Source organism: Colossoma macropomum, unplaced genomic scaffold (assembly GCF_904425465.1).
Source record: "Colossoma macropomum unplaced genomic scaffold, Colossoma_macropomum, whole genome shotgun sequence".
In the NCBI taxonomy this organism is placed as follows: domain Eukaryota; kingdom Metazoa; phylum Chordata; class Actinopteri; order Characiformes; family Serrasalmidae; genus Colossoma; species Colossoma macropomum.
In genome coordinates, this window is record NW_023494801.1 from 7,439,296 (window position 1) to 7,465,452 (window position 26,157).

At 38.7% G+C, this 26,157-nt stretch overlaps 1 protein-coding gene across 1 annotated transcript in view; it reads right to left on the reverse strand.

The window, feature by feature from the left end:
* Positions 1-25,385, reverse strand: part of mpp3a (membrane protein, palmitoylated 3a (MAGUK p55 subfamily member 3)) — a 47,288-nt gene extending 21,903 nt beyond the window's left edge. The window contains exons 1-11 of the mRNA XM_036590431.1: positions 25,223-25,385; positions 12,477-12,535; positions 11,194-11,312; positions 11,017-11,094; positions 8,230-8,310; positions 7,147-7,284; positions 6,768-6,849; positions 3,597-3,682; positions 3,432-3,506; positions 3,143-3,339; positions 1,214-1,278 (exon numbers count right to left, since the gene is read on the reverse strand). Of these exons, the coding sequence (XP_036446324.1) occupies positions 1,214-1,278; positions 3,143-3,339; positions 3,432-3,506; positions 3,597-3,682; positions 6,768-6,849; positions 7,147-7,284; positions 8,230-8,310; positions 11,017-11,094; positions 11,194-11,312; positions 12,477-12,513 (958 nt within the window). The 5' untranslated portion in view covers positions 12,514-12,535; positions 25,223-25,385. The remainder of the gene's footprint in view (positions 1-1,213; positions 1,279-3,142; positions 3,340-3,431; positions 3,507-3,596; positions 3,683-6,767; positions 6,850-7,146; positions 7,285-8,229; positions 8,311-11,016; positions 11,095-11,193; positions 11,313-12,476; positions 12,536-25,222) is intronic.
* Positions 25,386-26,157: the final 772 nt, after the last annotated feature.

Sequence of the window (26,157 nt, forward strand, 5' to 3'; positions counted from 1 at the left end):
ATGTCGAGTATTAAGAGGCTGCTTCTCCATTACAGATTTGACATCATTTGAAAACACAACGTCCTGCTTGATATGCAGAATACAGCAAAACAGAAGCAGAAAGGGAAGCCCCTGCTAGCACACCAATGCCATCTGTAGCTACAGTTCAGAGCTAAAGTGTGAATTATAACTAAAAATAAATATCAAATTTATTGACTTGGATGACCAGCTGCTCTCTGCTGTCAAGGATTTCATGATAAATACTGTAGTTTTTTCATTAAGTTAATTTTATACATGGTTTCACTTATCGTCAGCATTTTTCTGCTTTCGGTTTCATTTTTTGACCCAGTGTGTCTTGAATTTCAGTTTTGGTTTCAACTAAGATCTGTGCATCACTTAAGCACACAATAATAAAATACACTTAAGTATAATGATCACACAAATATTTATCTTTACATGTTGTTGGAGGCTGGCCAGGCCTTATTCTACACATAGTTATAGTTTATTCAGTTCTATGAAACTACATCTGTTAGATTCTGTTATTTAAATTTATTCATAAACTGTTGGAAATATTCACTACTAGTTGTGGATTCACACAAAAAACACTAGGCCAAACCAGATATGGAAGGGATTCCTCTTTAAGTTTATTAAAAGAGAATTCTAAACATTGTTAGAAATGTTTTCATAATTAAATCATATTATTTCATTTATAATTCAGAGTGGTTGTACACGAATTGTTCCTTTCTAATACAACATATTGAGTCAGAGCTGTTTTTAATTTGCTGAGATGTTGTTATGATAGTTTTGAGAGAATGTTGTTGCCTAAAACATATTTTGTAAAAATCCATTCATAGCAGAGAGGTACATTCAGGCTGCTGAGAGGCAAAATATTTCCCAAAACAAAACTTATTTTTCAGATTTACCACTATTTTATCATTATCATCATAATATATTAAACTCAGAATGGAAGTGCAGGTACACTGATCATTTTGAATAGTAAATAAAATGGCTGTATTTGTGTTCATCATCATGTATATGTAAACATCACCACCACTGTTAGAAAACATGAGTCAGTAAGTTTCTCTATCATTAATTATTTCACATCAAACCAGTCTAAATGCATGTTTACCGTTCGGTGATTAATAATTTGGACATTTTGATAAATAAGTGGAGTTCCCCTTTAATGCTAAAATATGAAAAAGGACAAGAACAGGAAAAGAACAATTCTACTTACAGACGGGCTTTTGGGGGGATTTGGGATTCTGCAGAGTCCCCATTTTGAGTCTGTAGGCTAAACGCCTGAAAGCAAAGGCAAGAGAAGAACAGCAAGTGAAGAATAAGACAGAGCCATACTGCTGCCGCACTGATAGCACTAATTTCTTGACAGCTGCTTAAAGGCAATGTCTTGGTCTGAAATGAGAAGCTCAAATGACAATGAGAAAGAGGTTGGTGTTACGGGCAGGAAGGGGAGACGAGGAAGTAGGTGTTTGTGGGAGAACTAGGTTTGGTAAGAAAACCAGAGAGACCTCTTTCAGGTTTAATCCAGGTCATTGAGCACGATGAACAAGTTCCTTTCAGGATGTCCTGTTGATGACTTACATTAAACATAATAGTTCATAACCCTGTACAGATCTGTAACGTTTTTCTGCAGCCTAATTACTGGTCTTGATTTTGTTTAGCCTCAATAGGCTACATAAGCTAGGCTTTTAACACTAATACGTAACCTAGATATCATTCTTGCAATGATATTTAACAGTTATGCTAAATATCACATGCATGAATTATGCATACATTATCTGAAATTGTAACCTTTTCTTCAGTCACCATTAGCCCTTTTAGCATTTTAGCACAAACGATCAGAACTTCTCTGTATGGCCAAATTGGTACAATGATAGTTGACTACAAAGAATAAAGAACTCAAAGGAGAACAGCAACTGAAATCTGGGGAATGGACAGCATGACCTCACTTGTCCTGTAGGCTGAGCTAGGTTACTCACCTGATAATTGTTTAAAGGTGCAGTGTGTAAGATTTATGGGGATCTATTAACAGAAGTGGAATATAGTATACAACATTTTCATCAGTGTATGTGACTACAAATCTTTGTGCTTTCATTAGCTTATAATGAGCCCTTCTTATCTACATAGGGGCTGCTTCTCTTCCAACAGGGGGCCCCATGTTGCGCCGCCATGTTTCTACAGTGGCCCAGAACGGACAAACCAAACACTGCCTCCAGAAAATGCCTTTATATTCTTATGTTGAAGTGCCAGCTGGAATTTGGTGGCTTTAGAGCACCAGTTGGAAGATGCAGAAAGAAAAAGATTCAGTGGTTGCTGCCAGCACTGGCTAACCATTTTGTGTTGTGAGATGTTTGACAAATGGAGGATTATACATATTTTTAGCACAAGAAAAAGCAAAGGAGGGTGAATCGTCTTTGTCAAAGAAGTGCAAACATGACAGCCACCATAGGTTCTATTGCACGCTTGGAAACATGATGGAGGGGTGAAGAAAGGGTACTGGTTGCAATCTGCAACCTCACCACCTAATACCACTAAATATTACACACTGCACCTTTAATACAATTGTTTAATACAGTGTTTAAGCTGTGAGGTCATGCTAATCAGTCCCCATGAGGTTTCAGTAAGTGTGCAGTTTTGGGTTGATTAATTATTATATTCACCTTCTAATGGTAATCACAACTTTTCACAATTGTAAATATACCTTTTCTGAATGAATCAGAACTGAACTTGGAACAGTTCAAAAAAGGCTAACAATGAGTAAAACCTAGTGGGGACTAGCATGACCTCACTGCCTCACTCCTATCAGCCAGGTTAATTGTAGGAAAAGGGGGTCATGCTAGCCAGTCCCCAGTAGGTTTTAACCCCTTAAATTGGGGGTTTAAGTGGGCCTAAACCTTTATTACACACTTCTATAACTTAAGAATAGCCGAGCCAGTTTGCACTGAACTACCTGTAGTTACTGAATAATAAGCCTTAGCATGTAATAAGCCTGGGTTTTTAAGACCTTAATCATCATTAGCCTTTTTAGCAGGTTTGGGTTCATCATATTCACTTCTTCTAATGGCAATTCAAAATCATATTCATTCCACTGAATCATAACCGAACCAAACTGGGACAATGACAATTGTTGCAAACTTCATCTCACCTCTCCTGAAACTGTTTGGAAGGTATGAGTCCCGCACGCAGGTTGCTGTCTCCCATTTTCTTCGCCTGCCACCAGGTACCGTCATCCTGGCTCACCACCTGCAGGATGTCCCCATGCTTAAAAGGAAGCCCTGCCTCCTGACAGGGCGTGGCCTTATCGTCCAGTGGGTTGTAGTCAAACAGAGCCCGCATGTAGACCTGCAGAAATTACACTTAGTGAATCCGCAGCCTTCTGCAATAGCTGTGCCATCCTATATGAGGGATTTTAATAGAGTACTACTGTCACCCACCTTGCTCTCTTTCAGCTTGTCCTCCTCTTTAATAGCTGGGATGATCTTCAGGGTGATGGAGCCTTGAGACTGAGACTAATAGAAGAGAATAGATTAGAAAGTAAGTCCCATCCTGCAAAAAAGGATTACGGTACTTAATCATGATAATGAAGATGAGGGTTATACCAGGAGTTGGCTTATCTCATCTGGTCTCTTGTGCATTACGGAGATGCCATTGACTTCTCTCAGTTCATCACCTACATGCACGAGACCTGTCCCAAAACAGAGAGCACATCGAGGGTAAGAGATTATCTCTTATCTCTATAGCTGTGGTATATACATGTGATTTTCTACGTCATTAGATGTAGCTCTCTTCAAGAGGTTTGCAGTAATAAATGGTGGGTTGTTAGCTTCCATTACTTGTTAAATTCATTAGCCTTGTAATTTCAGTGGTTAACTTCAATCATGAAACATATCACAACCAATTGACTACATTTGTACTGTTGTGGTAAGGGAAACATTAATAAAATCGATTTTTCAATGAAGCAACATGTTAACCTGTCAGTACATTCATCGACCATTCATACATACCGCAGGACTGAGTTGCCAGGTTTGCGTAAGTTTATACTTTAGTTTGTATGTAAAATCTTTACTAAGCCCTTAGTTACACTAGTTAGAATCAAACTATCCTTTTACTAAATTTGGTTGCACCACAAATCCATGCATACGTCACTTTAACATGACGATAACATGATAAGAACCAATCTAAAATCCACTGCCATGGAAACGCAGCAGCAGTTGGCTCTGACTTCTCCATGGAAAAAATATCCAGCATAGAAGAAAACAATGTGTACAGGTTAAACTGAACAAAACTGATTATCTACAGCCGCTGTCTGTTTATTCTTTAATATTTCCTTTTTAAATGACATTTTCTGGCTAACTGACACAGCAGCAGGTCAGTCTAGCCATTTGTGCAGCTGCTGAGTCTCACTGAGCTGAGCTGTGGGTGTTTAGCTTCATGTTCGGAGTTTAAAGCAGGGCGACGATTAGAGCAGTGAGTAAAATCACAGCATATAATATTTAGAAGTTTTAGCTTAGTTAACCAAAAAGTCATGTTTTGGCTGTTTGTTTACATGCATACATACAAATATGCTATACAAAAGACACTTTGAAGAACAATTAGAACAAAATACTGTGATTTGTTTATGTATCATTTATTTATTCATTTGTTTGCTTGTTTTTCTTTTACAATTTTGACACTTCACATGTAAATGGGAGAATTTTCCAAATAAAAAGGCTGAAGAATAAATGTTGAGGGAAATGGGAGCCTAACTGAAATAAATGGAAGTGGCAGAATAGGAAAATCAGGTCATGGTTTGCTAACATCACAACCATGATTATTTCAAAACGGCCTGTTTTTGTGGCCATATAAGTTTCCAAATATGGGCTGCATGGAGTGGAAAAAAAACAAAGTCATTTTTTTGGCCCTTGAGGGTCTATGTTGGGTTTGTGATTGGCCTTTTAGCACAGTTGGTTTCAGATTTACTGATCTGGTGAGGCTACTTCACTCCCACACGGCTCTGAATGTGTACCCGTACACTTATGGCGGTAATGAGCAGGTTTACAGTCTGCTGAACTGCTGTAAGATTTAACATGATGCACTCTGTCTATTGGCGGTGATCAGGCCTTCCACACACTCAGCAACAGATCAATGGCACATCAGAGAAGAGGGAGATCCACAGAGAGAGGGGGGGGGAGGAATGATGATCACGATCGATGACAGAGACACCCAATAAAACACACTCTCACTGAGGTTTAGTAGCAGAGTGGATTTTTAGTAAGACACACACAAAGCAGCAAACCTGAAGACAAACAATTGATAGATCATATTCTGGGAGCAGCTGTGGTCACATGGTTGGCTACTGTGTTTGATTTTTTTCATAGGATCTCATGAGATTGTCACTCTCCAAGCAGAAAGGCTCTATCGGTCAAAGTCTAAGCACAATACAGATATTCTAGCAAAGTTCTGGGGCTTAACCTTTTTTTTACAGTAGCTATAAAATGCATGTCCACCTGTTTTGGAGGTCCCTCTGTTGAACTATGCATTTTTACTCCAATAACCCCTCATTGCTCACTAGCAGCTCAATACAGAGTCACAACAATTCACACCCAGAGAGGCTACAGTGTCCTAGTTAATTTGATAGCGAGGAAAAATATTGTAATGAATTATATTACTGAAAACCATCTCAAATGCCAGTCAATTTCAATTCCACCAGTGCAACTGCCACTAGGAGGCCTGTTGAAAGAGATTACAGTGATAGTAGAAAATTCAGGCTCCATACTGGTGCTAATACTGTTTTTAGCTATGAAACGTAATTTTTTCTCCACTTTTAAAAGCAGGCGCAGATCATCCCGTTGGTTTTAAGTGCGCATGTCCAGGAGCCTGAGCCACTGGGGGGCCCCCGCTAGCAATTATGACAAAATCAACAGCTGTTTTGACTCGCAGGGGAAACTCTACTGGTTGGACAGGGAAAAAGGAGCGTTCACTTCATTTACTCTTCCAATCACTGCTAAGCAACTGTAACACTATCTGCCTTCACTTTGGTCAAGCTTTCAAGTTTCTAAGCAGTGAGCTGGCCTCTGTATGTCCTTCAAATTTGAAGCTTCAGATATTAAAAACATGTGAGTGATCGGTATCATAACCCCTTTAGCTTAGGATGCTTTATGTTTTTGCTTTTTAATTTTGGTGCTGTTGTTTTTCTTCATCGTTGTGTGCATCTTAGCTGTCCGATTGCAATTGTTGCACTGGTGGTTGTGTTTATATTAACCCCTGTGCCTTCTTAATGTTTTATGGTACAGAGAAATATTTATATGACTGAGACACATTGACGTTTTTGGATGCGCCTAGAGTGACCATTGTTGCCGCAAGTCTTGCTATTGTTGTATCACTGTAGGGCGTTGGATAACACAAGTAATTGATTCATGAGGTTTATTTCTAGAACCTGATTATAATTTTGTGTACTGCTGCTGCACAGCCCTCATGTAACACATGATATCATAAACAAATTCTTGACCACTAACAAAGGTGGCATGATAGAGGCCCTTCAAAAAGTTGTGCCCAGGGGCCTATAGCTTGATGACCTGGGCCTGTTTATAGGTAACAGCATGTCAAACAGTGTCAGAAAGCAACTAAGCAAGTACTTAACAGCTCAGTTAGAGACAAGTATGATAATGTAGGCAAGTAGTTTGCATGATGCTAATTGGTGTACATTCTTTTGGCTGATTGGCTGTATTTGGGGTAAAGGAAACACTGTGGTTAATGTGATTTTCTTGCAGTTTAATCATAGTACCACTCACCGCTTCTGTCAGCAGCCCCTCCTTTCATAACACGTGCTACAATGACGGCTCCTGTGGCTTCATCACGCCGAATGGTGGCCCCCTGAGAGGAGGACACATATACGGGGCCAGTCAGACCAAGAGAGATGGACAAAGACAAAAACATAGACATACGGAGGACATTTCTTATCAGATCTGTCTAATCAGGTCATTTGAATAATCCTGATATTCTTCAAACACTTCAGAAGATCAGAGTAAAAATGAGTCACACTGAATCTTCGAAATGCTAAAGGAGGCTTGATGCTCATAAATCCACTTCTGTTTGCCAAAACAATCCCTTTATCTCCTTTTTTTCTTAGCCCCATCCCTTACTCCACTCCTCTCTCTCTCCATCTCTCACCAGAGGCTCTTTGTTCTTGACCAAGCGGACAATCTTGACCGACTCCTCCTCCAGCTCGTCCTCAAAGTCATCAGGAAGAGGAGGCAGGACAGGGTCAAAGTTCTTCTGGGCCACTGTGTCATGAACTGAGAGAACCGCCTAGTGAAAGAGAGAGAATAGAGAATATTAGCCCCTTAAACTTCAGGATTAGTATTATTAATTTTAAAGAGACAGTACAACAGAAAATCATATCAATACACACTATATGTCCAAACGTTTGCAGATGCCTGCTCACTCACAGTGTCCTCTGAAATCAAGGTATTAATAGGGAGTTTGTCCCCAATTTGCCACAGTGACAGCCTCTACTCTTCTCAGAAGGCTTTACTATAGATGTTGGAACATTGTGGTGAGGATTTCATTGCATCCAGCCACAAGCGCATGAGTGGAGTCAGGTACTGATGTTGGATGATTTTAGTTCTGGATTTTAGTTCTGGATCCCAAATGTTTTGGTTGGAGCCCCATTCCCTCCAGTGAATGCAGTTTCACTGCTTCACATTCCAGTTCTGGGGGGGGCTTTAACCCCCTCTGGTCATTGCTTGGCTTTAGGAATGGTGAGCTTTGGCTCATGTGCTGCTGCTCCAATTCTTTTGGGCTGTGCTTCTCTATGGTGATTGTATAAGCTGTGAGACCAAAATCTTTACATGCTTAGCAACTAAACAAAGTTTGAGGTAAGCGTGTGATGATTTAGGCATTAGTTTAGCACAATGCTAATTGGTGGCTATAAGCTACATGCTAACTACATTAGCTCTAGTAGAAAAACAAACTTTGGACACCAAACATGTCTTGGCTGATCAACTACATTCAGCGTACAGGGAAACCCTTAACCTCCTATAAATGTCCATCTCTACCTTCTTGAACGAAGACCATATGTTAAAGGCATGTCCGAACTCACAAGTCATGTAGTTCTGAGAGTGAAGAATTGAAGAATTTTAAAATGGTAAGCTGGTACACAAGGGTGGTTTAAGGACAGCAGCCCTGTCTACTGTAGTTGCCATACTTTGTCTGTGGTTGATACTCCCTATGGGCATTAGAGGGTGCATGTACCCGTAAGTGAGGTGATGTCAGCAAGTGAAGCAGCTCTTTCTCCTCCACACTCATGGGGCCACTTTGCAACTCCTCAGCAACCTGCCAAACAGAAGGGGAACTGATGAATTATCTCTGCTCTTTTGCACACACATGCACACAGACAGGTCATAAGACACACAGTGCCCTCCACAAATATTGGCACCCCTGTTAATCATGAGCAAAATTAGCTGTAAAAAATATTTTTACTACTTTTTCTTTTTGATCTTTCATTCAAAATATTAGCAAAAGTCTAACCTTTATTTATTGGCCCTTAAAATGTCTTAACAGTGAAATGTAATTGTACATTCCCTTTCATGTTTTATGTTTTAAAGTTCACTTGAGTGATTAGGAACACCTAAATGGTCAGCCATGACTTTCTGATTCACTGGGGAATATATATGAGATGAAACACAGGCCAAATTCCCTCAGTCATCCATCACTATTAGAAAGACCAGAAAAAAACAGCAATGATGAACAATACAAGGTTGTTGAGCTGCACAAATCAGGAAATGGCTACAAGAAAATAGTACACAGTTGAAAATGCCCATTTCCCTTATCAGGACAATGTTTAAGAAGGTTAATGGAGATGTTAAGAATCTGCTGGGAAGAGAACATGTGTCTATATGACCCCATGCACAGTGAGGGGGATGGTTTGAGTGGACAAAGAATCTCCAAGGATCACAGATGGAGAATTGCAGACATTAGTAGGTCTTGGGGTCAGAATGTATCCCAAACAACAATCAAACACCACCTATATGACCACAAGTTGTTTGTGTGGGTTAAGCGTCTGCTGTCAAGGACCTACAAACTTGAGTGCCTATAGTTTACTGGAACTTTCAGTGGGACCGTGTTCTGTGGTCAGATGAGACCAAAATCTAAATCTGACTGCCTCAGCCAGAAAATCAACACTATTTCACTAAGCACAGAATTAGGGTTTTGCCATGGCCACCCCAGTGTCTGACCTAAACACCATAGAAAACCTGTGGGTTGAGCTGAAGCGGACAGTCCACAGTGTGGACCTCAGAATCTGAAGGATCTGGAGAGATTCTGTTTGGAGGATTGGCTCAGATCTTCTGTCATATGTTCTCCAGTCTCATTAAGCGTTAAAGGAGAAAATCAGGGCTGTTATCTTTGCAAAGGAAGGCTGAACAAAACATTAAATGAAGGGGTGCAAACAATTGTGGCACACACAGATTTAAACCTCAGACTGATAGCCAGTGTATTTGAAATAACAGGTAAAATCCTAAAAAATGTATAAGTAGTTTGTCAAACATCAAATAACTCACAAAAAATACATTTTTAAGGTTATTCCACCTACTGCTATACTGGCTCTTTTAATCAAGGACTGGGCTGTCTGTAACACAGAGTTATGAGCTCTCCCATTCATATTTCATATAACTATTTAATTGCCTTCTCCTCCTTTTATAATGCCTCTGGTTGCTGCGAGGCCATTCTGACTTCCTGTGATTGATCTCAGATAGCATTACAGTGTAAGGTGTTCAGGTCTAATAATCTAAGTGCAGAGTGTTAATCTAATCCATATGCTTTCTGCTGTTGGGCAGAGCAGGATTCAAAGGTTACATTCGCATTACATTACATTACTGCTTATTTTTGACTAGTTCTGATTTGTTGCTCAGGTCAGATCTTTCTGGCTGTTCACATTGAACCATATCTGTCATTAAAGGGCCAATATCCTTACTTGTCCTGTATATTATTTTATTTACATGCATATCTTTCGTTCACTTGTGATGTGTGTGGCTTTATGCACCAAAAACAATCATAATTCATTTCTGCATGACCATTTTCAAGCATTGCTGTATCCCGTACAATTAAGCAGGCTGTTTTTATGCTCTTAGGTTAACATTTCCTCTACAGAGAAGACACTTGAATAAGGCGTTTTTCTGAACATTTTAGAGCACATTTTCCATTTGTTTACTAAATTGAACTAAATTGAAAAAAATAAGCACATAGGATATAAAATGTACCATAACGTTTTTAGGTCAAAGGTCAAATTTGCCAAATAAACAATAATTGTGCATTAGAATGTGCAGATGTGTTCTCTGTAGAGGATGTGTTCACATATGTTTTTTGTAGCTTTTTCTAAGCGAAAATGTCATTTGACCAGAGATGGCCAAACTCTTGCATATGACTGTGGATGTCTTGGTTTCTGTGACATCACAAAAACAGTAAATTCAAAATTGGCTTTTTTTTAGCAGCTTAGTTTTCATATATGAACTGCATAAACAATGTTTACATACCACATCAAACTCCTTTCCTTCAAAAAAGCGAGAATGTTTTATAATGTTTGTCTATGATATGGGCCCTTTAATATGAATAGGCCTTTGCCTTAAAAAGACATGCATGTGCACATTAATAATCAACATCTCATGCGTAATCCACATTTCACCTCACAGATTATTTCCTCTCAACTGTTTACAATGAGGCAAAAAGGCCAGATGCATTCATGCTTTATCAGTTATTACAGACACTAACTAACAACTAACAACGTCATCTTCAAATTAAACCATTGCTGCCACCACCAGACAATGAGGAGTAATATATATGTTCCTGTGCAGCAAAAACAAAAACAAACAGACCACAAATATGGAAGTGGACCACACATAAAAGTGTTCCAGATCTAATTTGAACAGATTTTTGCAGCCACATGGCTCTGAATACATCAGATCTATGTTCACATTTAGGCCAAAAAATCAGATTTGTGCCACCTTATCCCTGTAATGTGAATGCAGCCATAATGTCACTTACATCCTCTGCCAGAGAGGAGGCGCTGTGGAGCACAGGTGTGGGGCTCTGTCTCTCATACTGACGCAGCTTCTCATGAATCTGGAACACAGATACAAACACACACGAGTCAGAATGAATAGCTCAGTAAACTGTAGGTGGCCTGCCAGCTTATTGTTCACTTCACACCTGCTCACACACCTTCATAAGGTAGGCCAGGCTCTTCTCGCTGAAGACATCTTTGAGGAAGACCATGTCCTCTTTGTGATTGGCATCGGGACGCAGCTGAGAGGTCAGCAGGGCCAGCGTCTCATGCAACCCTTCAAACAGGACAGCAGATTAGTGTGCATGTGTTTGTAACGGTGCAAAAGTCAGAAATCATAAACTTTATTTCTATAATTTTCAGTCAAAACAGCCATTAAGTGCAATTTATTTATTTATTTTTATATAAAAAAACAGCAAACATATATTTAACAGAAAATTACACCTCAGTGACAAAATATACATCAAAAGCTTCTGTATTTAATGTGTCCCCTATTTGCCTTTATTACAGCATCTATCCTTTTCAGGAGGCTTGCTTTCAGTCTTTCAAAGAAATCTGCAGAGATATTTTTCACATCTCCCAAGTTTAGTCCCATGTGTGCACAGTTCCATACTGGACAAACAGTGCAGTATTTAGGTGTAGAAGCCAGACTTAGTATGCTACATAGGACAGTAGGGGGCAAAGTCATTATTGTGATTATTTGTGGTTTTGGGTGTGAGAAATCAATTCGTGAGGCTGCTCACACTGTGAGACAAGCCACCAAAATTTCTGACATGTCAGAAATCCATCCGATCGTCCGACTGCTCAATTGGAGCTCGTTTGGGCAGCTAATCAGGCATCGTTTCCCCTCTCACACTGCACGGCAAACGACAGTGGATGAAGCTGAAATTCGGCCCGATCATGAAATTCAGTCGGCTCCGACCAAATCGGGTTTAAAAATGGACTAAAATCACACAGTGTATGCCTGGCTTAAGAGCTTCTTGACAGCTACATATCCTTTCAGACTCATAGTGCTGAGTTGTCTTCTCTCAGGGGAAGGATGGACAGAAACACCTGTGGATGTTTTCAGATCTGAAGCAACAGTATCTTTCAACATATTTATGAACTGAGTTTTGAGACTCAGAAATATCTCATCAGAAAGATATTTGCAAGTCAGTTAAGGTGAGTTTGGGTGGTGACTTGCAGCTTTTAGGGAGGGAGGATGCAGCTGTAACTGGTTGGTTTTATGAGTAGAAGGATGGAAGAGTTAAAGTGGCAGTAGAGATCAAGAGTGGGTCAACTAAACACTTATATATGTGATATATTTAGTTTTGGAAGCTTTTCTGTAAAATATGTCTTTCCTACTTTTTTGCATTTGTACTGTTATTTGTATAGTACAGAAACAGACAGTAGAGACGAGGCCAGGCAGAAAGATCAGAACATGGTGTTTGTTTGTGTTTACCTGCACCTGCTGAGAGGACTGGCATGGCTTCTTTCATGGATCAGCTCTGAGAACGTAACCTGACGGAGAGAGCAAAACAAAACTACAGCATAAACTTGCAGTAATGTTCAAGCTAAGTAAACCATAACACACACAGCAAGAATACAACTGAATGCTGTGAATGTCACCACATGTCTATAAATGACTAAATTCTTGTCTGTAATGTCCCATCAAAATAGAATGGCCTTTCCTGCCTCTAAAACATGCACTAGCAGGTGGGGGAAACAATAATATTGTGTTTGACGCCCCCCTTCCACCAGCCCAGCCCATCATCGGGAGAAAACACTCAGCCAGTTCAGAGTCCCTTCCTGGTACCATGTTTTGGAAATACAGTATGGAGGGACAATGCGCTATGATTTCCTATTAGCACTGACTTTAAAGAGCCCATGTTCTACATTTGTCTTGCATATTATTTTCCAGTTGAGAGGTCAGCAGGGTCAGCGTCTCATGCATCCCCTCACACAGGACAGCAGATTAGTGTATGCATCAGAGGTCACGTCATATTCTACATTTTTCTTGCATTTTATTTCCCACAAGTCCACTTTCAATGCTTATGTATCTTTACATTAATATTTTCAAAACAGGCTGTCTTTGCAGTTTAGTTTCCATATATAAGCTGGGGAGCAAATGAAGCACTTTAACAATGTTTACATACTACATCAAATTCTATTTATTTAAAAAAATCTGTTTTCCACACTTTGGGTCCTTTAAGAACAGCTTCTGTCTCTGTTTGTAACTCCTGGTAGCAGACCAAGAGACACAGATCAATACTCTTGTCATTTACACTAATCATATTTCACTGTGTGTGTGTGTGTGTGTGTGTGTGTGTGTGTGTGTGTGTGTGTGTGTTGGGTGAGCTTCATATGATTTACTGGACGCTCTCCGCACAGCTGAACAGCGATAAAGAGCTCAGGGTCAGGCGTTAATGAGCTGAACACTTTTTTAGAAGGACATCATGTGGTGTTTACATGGTCCATAAACCACAAAGATCATAAATAGTAGAGAAGTAGAAGCAACGCACACCTATAAGGAAATCTACTGTAGAACCTGCCTTCAGAAACATTAGAACCTGTAAAGTAACATCCCTCCAACTCATAAGTCCCACTCAGAAAGTCAGAAGTGCTGTTCCATCAGGTCATTACAACATGACTGTGCCCGTAGAACAAGGAGCTTCTTAAACATGATTTTGTGTTGCTATTTGTTTATGATATTGCCAAACACACTGGGACACTTCAGTAATTAATAATTTAATAAGAATTAAAAAAATATTTTTAGCACTTTTCTTGCCAGCTCAAAGTGCTTTACAGACGGGTGATTAAAAAAACAGTCATACAAGAAATTATAACTGTAAGGTGAAGCTGTTTGGTGCAAGATTTCATTTTAATGAAACTGTATGCATTAATCACAAGTAAACATTTCATATTGAAGTGTAAACAGTTTCTATGACCTTTGTACACAAATACAGCAGCTAAACTAGTGCTAGCTTTCTGTGAACATCCATTTTTCTGACCTCAAACAGCCGAGGTTGCATGAAGGCTTTTAGGTCTGAGTCGGAGCACAAGCAGAATTCATGATTCATGAGTCCTAACCAATGGGAAAAATGCTGATTGGTCAATATTTTGTTGGGCAAGAATTTAGCCCTTTTGATAACAACCTAAATTTAGCAATAAAACTATAGCATTACTTCAACACCTGAGTTTAAATACAAGCTTAATGATTTTGCAGAAATTAATTTTTTAATTCCCAGACATATTTAAGTCTTCTCTACAGGTGCCCTCTGCAGAAACCTGTAAACTTAGTTAAAGACCTTTTTTTTTTTTTTGAGAAAAAGCAACATGTCAAATATTTAATGACACTGAAAGATTCATTCATGTTTATATATATATTGAAAAGCGTGTGGAGCTTTGTTCCAGTAATGGGCTTCTCGGGTCCTCAGAGAAGCAGCTCATTAAAATGCCTCAGACTAAATGAAGGACTGAAGGGGATGGAGGTTTTTCCATGAGGGCCCTGGGCCTGTGCAGTTCTCTCCCTTACAGCATTAATCAGACTGTTGTTCAGTTTTTCTGAGCCTCAGAGAGTCTTAAAGTCAAAAACATAGCTTTTAACTGAGTTTACTGTTAAATCATTCATTTCTCTAAGCTCGTTTCAGTTTCATTTAAATCTTAAATCTGCTACGTCTTTGTAGAAGAGACTGTGTATCATTATGAATTATATTTAGAAGCACACACAGTTCAAATATGAATAGATTCTAAAGATGCTTAATGGTGTTTGAAGCAGTTTTGGGGCCAAAATAGTTTCAGTGTGTGCTTTCAACAGTAGACTGGAAAAGAAAACTGCGTCAAAGAGTCAATGGTCATTTTGACTGAAAAAAAGAATGACGGTCTCTTATGTCTCTTCAGCGTTGGCACAAAACTTTATACCTCCATTTATGTGGTTTTTACAGAATTAAAAGGCCAGCTGCCCTTAACCAATGCCTTAACATTTCAAGATGAATGGACCATTAGAAATGATCAGAAAAACTTGGAAAAAGTCATTTCCATTATCTTCCATTCAAAGTTAGGAAAGGTTTTTACTTCTCCTGTAAAGTTAGCACTTCAGAGATATAAGGTTGTTTTGTGACAATGATGATATACGGTCATATAACGTTTGGGCATCCCTTTTCAAATGACATGCTTTGATTTTCTAAGTGAGAATAATCCTGTATAGGGAATACACTGAAACATAGCATTTATCTGCTTAATATATAAAAAAGAGAAAAAAAAAACATTAAACCCATAAAATCTAAAAGATATATATCACTGCTTTCAGAACAAAGCCTCATATTTCCATTTTTGTAGTTTTTCAGTTTTTGACATAATTTGAAAATACCCATAGTCCTATATATTGTGTGTAAATTTCATGATGAATGGACCAACAGAAATGACCCAAAATGACTTGGAAAAATGTCTGGTTCCATTGACTTACATTAAAAAGAGGATTTTTTTTTTCCTTCTCCTGTAAAGGTATCATTTTGGAGATACAAGGTTTTGATCCTACAACAGATATATGTGTGTGTGTGTTTTTTCTGAGCAAATAAATTTTTACTAAGTACCATTAAGGTCTAATTTTCTCAGGTCGTTAAAACATTTGCTCAATACTGTATTTGTATATTTATATATACTTATTAGCAAATAGCTGTTCTACGTTAAGAAAACTTTTGCAGGTATTTTTGATATTTTACTCTGAAATTTTCTTAAGGCAGCTGAAAACCCCAAAGTGTGTGTATATGTAATCAGCAATGACGTGTTCAGCCTGAATAAGAAGGGCCTCATCTGTGATAGCAGAACCGTCTCCTCTACCTGCTTATTATCTCTGACTGCTGGCACAGACAGACCACACTGAATGAATATTAATGCTCATATGGAGGATGAAGGATGAGGAGATAAAATGATAATAGCTTCATTTCTTATATCTGCACACTGAAAGAGACTAATGATCTGCTGTGTCTAAAGACAGAGAGACACTGCAGGCACACACGGATATATTAGACGCCATAGGCATACAGAGGTCATAGGTAGCAATAACAATACATAAATCTGGAAATATTAGCCGTGTTAAACACATTATCCAAGCTGCTTATCCTCCTGGGTAGCAGGAGCCTATCCCAGCGCTCATTGGGCAGAAGACAGGAAACACCCTGGACAGGTCGCCAGTCCATCACAGGACAGGCACACACACTCACACCTAGGGGCAGAACATGCAAACTCCACACAGAAAGGACCCTGGTCACCCAGCCAGGGAATCGAACCCAGACCCTTTTTTGCTCTGAGACGACAGCACCACCCACCACACACTCCTAACTTTACAGTACTGTTTAAAAGTCAGGGACCACTGAATTTATTTCATATGCAGTTGAAACAGCCATGAAGTGCAAGTTATTCATTTTCAGCATCAGGAAAAAGATATTAATAGAAAACATTAACAGAAATTTACACCGACGCCTCAATAACTAAACATGTCAAGTTTTTCAGTATTTAGTGTGTCCAGACTTCACCTTTATTACAGCTTCCATTCTTTTCAGGAGACTTGTTTTCAGTTCTTCAAAGAAATGAACAGGGATATTTTTCCACATCTCCAAAGTTCAGTCTTAGAAGTTGGTTGCATTTTGTGCTTCTCATGATTCAGGTAATCCCAGAAAAAATCAGTGATGTAGAGGTCTGGACGCTGGGGTGGTCAGTCAGCTTCTTTGCCTGACTTGCAAATGTTCTTCTTTTTTGTCTGTTTCCTTTTCACACTAAGAGCTTCTTGACGCATCCTTTCAGACTCATAGTGCCGAGTTGTCTTCTCACAGTGGAAGGATGGACAGAAACGGCTGTGGATTTTTCCTGGATACTTTTGGGTAGTGGTTCACTTAACCTAATAGTGGTTAACCTAAAAGTGACAATGTGTGTAAAAAACCCAACACCACCACTACTGAGTCTGATATGCACTTACCTACACCACACACACTACCAAGTCAGTGTCACTGTGCTGAGAATTGCCCTCCACTGAAATAATGTCTATTCAACAGTGGTCCTGTGGTCAGTGGTCAGGTACTGACCAGTGGTGAATAGAGCAAAAGGCAGCTGGCACGTTGTGCCTGAGTGAGGGAGGGCTCCTAATCTGCAGAAAGATGAAATGTGTGCTATTCTTGCCATTTTCTCTCATTCCCTCATTTCCCCTCTGAATGGATGATGACATCATTTCCAGTCCCAGGCTAATGTGATGTCATTGCACTGTGGGAGCATATTTACTCAGAACGCAGAGAATGGCTTGTGTCTATGTGTTTGTGTAAGTGCTGGAGCTCAGAGCCAGTGTAGAAAGAGCAACAGGCTTTGAAATAGACTTTGAAACTGAGCTAATAAAGGAGCTTCCAAAGCTTCAAAGTCATATTAAGCAAGATCTGCAGTTACTGTGGCCTCATAGCTGGAGTAGGACCTTGAAACCTCTGGGCAAAATTTGAAATGGTCAACCAGAAAATATATTATGTTTTGAGGCAAATGTCCAACAATGCCACGTGCACACACACAGTTTGAGCATCCCAGGTCAAAAAAAAATAAAATTAATGGATTAACCTTCTACAGGGAACAAACCTAAATATGGCTTTTTTCTTTTGTTTTTATTATTATTATTATTATTATTATTATTATTATTATTATTATTATTATTAGTAGTAGTAGTAGTAGTTGTAGTAGTAGTAGTACTAGTAGTAGTACTTGTAGTAGTATTACAAGCCCATTTCCAAAAAAGTTGGGATGGGGGCATGTTTACCACTGTGTTTCATCACCTCAGGACCAACTGCTGTAGTTCTGAAAGTGAAATGTTTTCCCTTTCGTATTTGATACAGGATTTTAGCTGTTTAACAGTTTGAGGTCTCCTTTGTCGTATTTTTCATTTCATAATGCACCAAATGTTATCGGTAGAAAACTGGTCTGGACTGCAGACAGGCCAGTTTAGCACCTGCACTCTTTTAATACATGCAGAATGTGGTTTGACACTGTCTTGCTGAAATAATCAAGGCCTTCCCTGAAAAAGACGTCGTCTGGATGGCAGCATATGTTGCCAAAACATGTATATATCATTCAGCAGTAATAGTGCCTTGACAGATGTGCACATCACCCATGCCATGTGCACTAATGCACCCCCATTACACTAATGCATCAGCAAATGCTGGTTTTGGCCTTGTCCCTTGCATACAGACATTTCTCCAGATTCTCTGAATCTTTTAATGTTATTATGTACTGTAGATGATGAAAAGCAAAAATTCTTTGCTATTTTATGTTGAGAAACATTATTCTTGAATTGTTGCACTATTTGTTCACACAATCTTTCACAGAGTGGTGACCCCTCCTCATCTTTACTTCTGAAAGACTCTCTGGGATGCTTTTTTTATACCCAGTTATGTTACTGATCTGTTGCCAATAAACCACCAGGTGTTTTTTTAAGCATTACACAATTTTACCAGCCTTTTGTTGCCCCCATCCCAGCTTTTTTGGAACGTGTTGCTGGCATTAAATTTGAAATGGGCATATATTTTTCAAAAAACTATAAAATTTGTCAGTTTCAACATTTGATATTTGTCTTTGTACTATTTCCAATTAAATATAGGGTTTAAATGATTCATCATAGCATTTTGTTTTTATTTACATTTTGCACAGCGTCCCAACTTTTTGGGAAATTGGGTTGTGGTATTATTAGTGTTATTATTGCTTTTGTAAAAAAACATGCTGCAACTTCAGAATCATTTAGGCTCTGTGCATTTTCACTGTTTGTCTTGAAATTACTTGAAATAAAAACATGAAATTACTGAATGTAACTGTGATTAAGTAATATATAACATTGCGTTCTAAAGGAACATGTATGTGCATAGATGTCCTAAAATATAAAAAATAAATGCAGTATATGTCCGTATATGTCCATATCTTCATTCTTACTCTCTCTCAGTCGGACTGTCATATAAGCAGAAGTATAACAGCAGGTTGAACATGGGTGGTTATCATGACCTCATAGCTGGACTAGCTCTTATAATCTCTGGGCAAAATATCAAAATCGTAGCCAGCAAACATGAACACGTCACTGCAAGGGCTATTTCTGGCTTTGAAATATTATTTGAGGCACATGTACACATACAAACATACACACAGAGGTCATTCTATTCCACCCTTATAAGCTTCAGCGCAAGTGCTTCAGTCATATATAATATTCCATAGAAGAAAAATAAACTGTCACTGCTGTGACTAAAACTCATACTTAAAAATGGTAACTATACAGTAAAAAGAGAAAAAAGGGCCTCATTCAACAACCATTCCTAAGAAGAAATGGTCTCACTTCATTTGGAGACCACCACATTTCTACTATAGTCCCCTATATATTATCTACAGATGTTCATGTTGTTAACAAGCTATCTGGTGAAACTCAGTTGATTGTAAACAGTGGTGGGATTAGGGGTAGGATTTGGACCGGGGTTAGGATTTGGACCAGGGTGAGGGTTGGGTTTAGGTTTAGGTTTCCTAACCCCAACAAGCTGTCAGTTTCCTTTCTTTCACACATGAAGCCGTGAGCGTGCAGTTTCCTGTTAGCTGAGCTAATGATGAAGAGGACGCTGCTATGGCTTGGAAAAGCAGTGCAGTAAGCATGACCCCAATTTTTTGTACAGTCTCATACAAATGTGCTTCTGTGCTTGGCTGCACTCTATTAGCCCCATCATAACTTAAGCACCTCCTCTTATACTGTATCTAAAGCTTTTGTTCGACCACAGTGCAGTAAGCTGTGTTTTTACTTGTAGAGGTAATAGGAAACATTATAGAATGCCCTTATTAAGCCGTATCAAGCCAGTAGGTGGTAATTACTGGCTGCCTATTATTACTTTATTTTAAAAAAAGTAACTAGAGCAAAGTATCTTATTTATATTAATATTAATATGAAAACAACAATAATCTGATAAGACTCAGTCTAACAGGTTAGGTATTGCCAAAACCACACACCACCCTTTATTGAGGTCATGTCAAAACAGCCATTAATTGCAAGTTATTCATTTTTCAGCGTAGATTTCTGAGGAAATTTGATATAATACAGGACAACTCAACACTGTGGGTCTGAGAGGATGTGTAGCTGTCAAGAAGCATTTAGTGAGGAAAAAAAATAGACTAAAAAGAAAAAAAGGGGTGCTCGGTGGACTGACCACCCCACAGTCCAAACCTCAAAATCACTGAATATGTTTCAGATGTGTTTCAGTTTGAATGCTCCTAAAAGAATGGAAGCTGTAATAAAGACAATAAGTGGGCTTGCTAAATACTGAAAAAATACATTATATTCAGTTTTTGAGGCTTCTGCAGAATTTTCTATTAAATATATGTTTTCTGTTTTTTTCCAGACACTGAAAAATAAATAACTTGTTCTTAATGGTGGTTTTGTCCGGAAATTAAATAGATGAAGGGTGTTCTCTGACTTTCGCACATGTATTGATGTTAACAAAGTTCATGCAGACCCCACACTCAGATTAGGCCTGTACAGTAGAGGTTAATACCTTCTTAGCACTAGAAATCCTCTCTTTAGAACAGAGTTATATTTGTTTCAGTGATGAACAATATTTTTTTTTACCACAACACTGCACACACAACAACAACTCAACAATAAATTTGGAATTTAGAATCTGAAATTCTGAAATTCTGATTTAGAATCTGGAATTTAGTTTTAAATTTGCTTAAAATCTGGAATTTAGTTTTAAACTTAGCTTAGAATCTGGAATTTTGTTTAAAAAGTAATGTACAATATGGAATTTAGTTTTAAATTTAGTGTAGAATCTTGAGCTGAGTTCAAAATTTAGAATCTGAAATTGAGTTTTAAAATTAGTTCAGAATCTGGAGTTAAACTCTAAATTTCATTTAGAATCTGGAATTTAGTTTTAAATTTAGCTTAAATCTGAAATTTTGTTTAAAATGTTGCTTAAAATCTGCACCAAATTTCTCCACTTGTTTAAGTAATAAAGTTAAACCAAATATAAGAACAGGTATCTTAAGTCCTACACAACTTAAAGGAGTTTTTAAACATAGCATTGGAAATGCACATGTAGTCATACACAGTAAAAAATGGCTCGTCAAATCTACTTAAAAATGACTTCATGTGGTAACAAGCAATTGAACTAGTTTTATCCAACTGAAAAAAAAAAATACTCTGAAAGAATCGTTCATTCAAAGTATTTATTTAGGTTGAATAAAACTAGTTAATTTACTTTTTACTACATGAAGGAAATTTAAAAAGATCTGACGAGCCACTTTTTACAGTGTAGCCTGGCATTTTGCACAAGCTGGAGATCAACAATAACCAGAAGCAGCTTCCACTGCAGAATGAATAAAGCGTCCTGAGCTGATAGTCGTCACACTCTCTACAGTGCTCTTCGGTCGAATGCCCCAGTTGAGAGCTGTTCAGCATTTGTGCGCTGTAGCAGTCCTGCCCAGGCTGAGGCCTGCTGTGTCTTTAGCCTGTGCAAGCTGCTCTGGGGTTTTTCCACAAGCCTCTGCTGCATAGCTCTAGTGGATTTGACTAAGGCATGATGCATCTGTTTGATGGAAGCGTTTTAGACTGAACCACTAGCAGGAAGCGGCACGAGCAATGAGCAGTTTATATATGTTCTTTCTACTTGTGTTTACTGTTTACCTTTTATTTCAAAAGTACCAGCCCTCAGTGTCTACTTCTTCAATATTTAACTAGATCAAGCTATGATAACTGTGAAAAGCCTTCTGTTTTTAGGTCAGACATTTCTGCAGATTCTCTGAGTACTTTGTATCACTTTAGCCTCACCTTTTGTAAGTCAATCTGGATAAAAACATCATGTGAATGGACCTAGGTGAAGGCACACATGCTGGACAAGTATATATTTGAATGCAAAAGCCTGTTATTGCTCTAAATAGAGAAATTCTTTATGGTCCTAAATAGGCCTACACAGCATAATTAAAGGATCAATCTCCAGCTGGGGCACCACAGATGGGGGATACATTATGAAATGAACTTACATATTGAACATATAATATACTATAATATTTTGAAGTGGGTTGAAGTGTGCACTGAAAGTAGCTTTACAGAAATGACTGATTCCATAGAGGTCAGGTGGCTACAGTAGCTACAGGCAACCTTAACCCCTTAAATTGCAGGTTTATTAATCAGTTGTAATCTTAAAACTTGTTACTGAGTTACTATGAATTATTCAGTAACTACTTAAAAACTATAAACTAATATGTAAATAATTTGGCCCATTTAGAGTTTGAAAGGTTACGCAGACCAGATAATATTCCCCCCACCTCCCTAAGCCTATCTCCCCCACTTCAAATAAAACAAGATCCATCAGGTTTCCATCAGGATCTGTAAATCGTGACCTGGAACAGACCTTTTTAGGAGTTTCTGACTGGTAGCAAAAGCAGGGCCATATTAAAGGGTCCATATCATGAAAAATTGTATTTTCCTCACAGAACGGATGATCATATTGATATATAGATTTGATGAAATGAAATGTAAAAATGATCAACGCAAACTGCTCTATATGAGTGCATTGTTTTTGTAATGTCACACAGACTGCTTTTTGAATGAGGCACAATGCAGGGCAGAGATCATTTACATACATCAGTCTTGAAAGCACAGCCCGTTTAAGCGTAAGGGATAGAGTGATGTTGGAAATGGTCATATTAAATGAACGTCATGAAATTATTTTAGCACACGGATAAAACAATAAAATTCAAGAAAAATGTAGGATATGGGAGTTTCAAGATATGCTAAGGCACTGGGCTTACATGATCGTGGGACCACTACCACTCCCCTCTCGATACATATTTATCACAAAAGAGAAATGCAGAGGACATACATAAAACCATATAACTATATATGGCAAAATAAATCAATCTACAAATGAACTGTCACTTCAACACATGATCTTCCAGCATTCCTTACAGGTCAGACAGTAAAATGAATATGCTTGGTATGTTGGTAAAATACAGGGTAAAAAAACTACCAAAACTATCAATAACTTAGAAGAACAAATCTCAGCAATGTTAGCATATTTTTCAGTCGTTGTGTGAGGCCAGCTGTGAGAAAACACGTCTGTGGATAAACTTTTGGTGCTGGATTCCAGCATAATCTGAAGATTACAAGTTTAGACGCCAGTGATGAACTGTGACAATGTGGGCTACGCTTTCAATTTGGGACATAAATGTAAAAACTCGGACAAAAAGTAGGAAAACAACTTTCAGATTTTATGTTTTATGTGAACTCTGTAACAGACCTATTAACATATATTTTGCCTTGTAGCAATTTTACAGTTTTGCTGACTGAAACTTGTGAATCAAAACATGATTGGCTGATTTCATTGACATTTGCTTATCATGTTGGTATGGTTAAGTCTAACTGGAAGGCCTTCAGTTCAGCTCCTGAAGGCCAAACCAATGGGACATCTCTATTGGCTGTATCTGTCTAGGTATCACAGAGAAAAAAATCCTGATTGGATAACTTTCTGTTGGGCAGTTCAAGAATTGAAGCCTTTTGTTTTCAACCAAAATTTCACAATGAAATAAGAGTATCATTGCAATACTAGAGTTCAAATACAACAATCATGATGATTCTACTAGATAAAAATGAACTAAAACATGCATTTGGTTACTTTTCAGAAATCATAAAGCAAAACAAGCTATTGTCATGAATTGGAGTTTTCTGGGGACTCTTCAGCCTTGCCAGGCCAACTTACATTAGACAATGTTGATGTGTGCACCAACACCCCTCACTTTGATATCCACTGTCATGTGCTGGCCTGGTTTTAAAATTTTACACAGTTCGTTTTTACCCTAATACGTCTACATTTCCACCCACATTTAGCCCAAAGTTTCTCATTGTTGTCACCAGATGTTCTGGTTACAAGATCATGTGTGGCCCCTAGACTAATTTATTTATTTATTTTTTAGACCACTTTTTCATGTGCTTTTGCAGTTATGGCACTCAGAATCAGACATTTAAATGGTCAGGGCCCTGGACCCAAATCAACTGGGTTAATATGTGCACTGTAGAGCACAACTGTCCTCAGACCTAATCCTACTAATCAACCACATCGATATTTGAATTTTACTTTTCACAGAATTACACAGCTCTACTTTGATGCAGTGTCTGCTGTGAAGAGCTAAACTGCAGATTTAGCTAACAAGGTAGTATGTGGTGTTTTATACTTCATTACATATAGTTACTTATATATTTACAATATGTATGGGTCATATTATTACATATAGATACTTGCATACATACATATATATTTTATATGGCAATATTATATAGCTGCCTACATATCATTGCTGTAGGAACAAAACCTTGCATACCTTGTATACATATATGGGACATATTATTGTTATTACATATAGGGTTGGTTTCCTAGATATGATTTAAACCTAGTCTTGGACTAATTGCAATACCAATTGTGATAACAATCCTTGTTATTCTATTCTTAGGCTTGATCCCTGTCTCTAAAACTCGCCCATAGCACTTACAGAACATATAGCGTATATAATACATATGGGACGTGTTATACATATAGCCACTTACATGCTGAAGCACCTGCCCATTGGCTTCTTTAGTAAGTGCACTTATAATAGCAGCTATAGATGAGGCTGAGAAACAGAGTTTTCCTTTAATGGGATGCTCCATATTGAACTACTGAACAGTGATCTGAGTGATGCTGTCGCTGTGAAAGTATTCTAGTCCTGTGATGCTAAAATTGTGTTAATAGGTCTGACGGACGTGCACAGAAACATGCATAACACAAGTGAAGCATGCATGTTCTTGATGTTGTGCCCACATAAAGCACTGAAAACACTCAACCCACCACACTCTCTCGCATTGAAATGTGTTCACACCCCTAAAAACAGTCCCTTTGTCTCTTTCTCTCTTTCCTCTGTCCAGCCTCGCTCTCTCAGTGTGTAGCACCACAGCAGATGCTTAAGCGCTGCCTCTCCCTCTCTCCATTTCCCTCTTCGCACTCATCCCTCTCTCTCTCGTTCTGCAGTCAATCTGCAGTGATGCTCTTACTGAGCTTTTTTTTTTTCCACACATATGTCACCAGCTGGCAAGCGCAGCCTCTCTAGATGCACTGATTGCAGGAAAGCAAAAACACTGAAGCAACATAATAGGTTATAGAAAAAGAGCAAAGAAGAAGAGCCTACCTTTATTCCCCTCCGTATATATGTATGGTTCTCTCTCTCTCTCTCTTCTATCTGTCTAGGTCTCTCGCTCTCTCTCTCTCTCTCTCTCTCTCTCTCTCTCTCTCTCTCTCAGACGGTCTCTTCACTGATCCTTTCACTATCTGGCTGCTGCTGCCTCCCTCTATCTCTCTCTCTCTCTCTCTCTCTCTCTCTCGCTCGTCCACACACACAAACCCCCTCCTCTCCTCCTCTTTCTTTCTCTCCTCCCACCCCCTCCCCTTGATTCATAACACTACTCACTCACTCACTCTCTCTCTCACTCACTCTCTCTCTCTCTCTCTCTCTCTCTCTCGTCTAGTCATTACATTAGCAGGTGGGTGTAGTAACAGATGGAGGAGTGGTGTGTCGTTAGTCAACACTGATGCTTCTCTTTGACTCCATCACCATCTCTCTCTCTCTCTCTCTCGCTCTCTCCATCCCTCCCTCTGCCGTGCTATTTCTTAGATAACTGCGTTCACTTCAGCAGCTCTGTAAAGCCAGCGCACTCGCTGCCTTATTAGAGGCAAAGACAGAAAGATATGAAAGCAGACGGAGGAAGAAAAGAGCCACTCCCCTCCTCTCCCCATCCCCCTCTCCAGTCCCGCGCTCACCTCTCTTCCTCAGCCTGTGTAGCTGTGACTGCATCTTTGTCTGTCAGCGTGTATCCCCTGGATGAAACACATATGCTGTATTGTTATGGTAATACAGTGCAGGCTGACCCGAAAACACTGAAGACCCCAAGCACATGGACACTGGCACTAGCTGTGTTTAGGGAGTGAACTCAATCAAAATATCAGATGTAAACAGGGTTGGAATGTAATTGACTATAAATATTGGGAATAAATATTCAGAATGCAGAAAGTGACTGTATTCAGTCCAAGTTACAATTTGTAATAGCAAATATTCAAAATACAGTC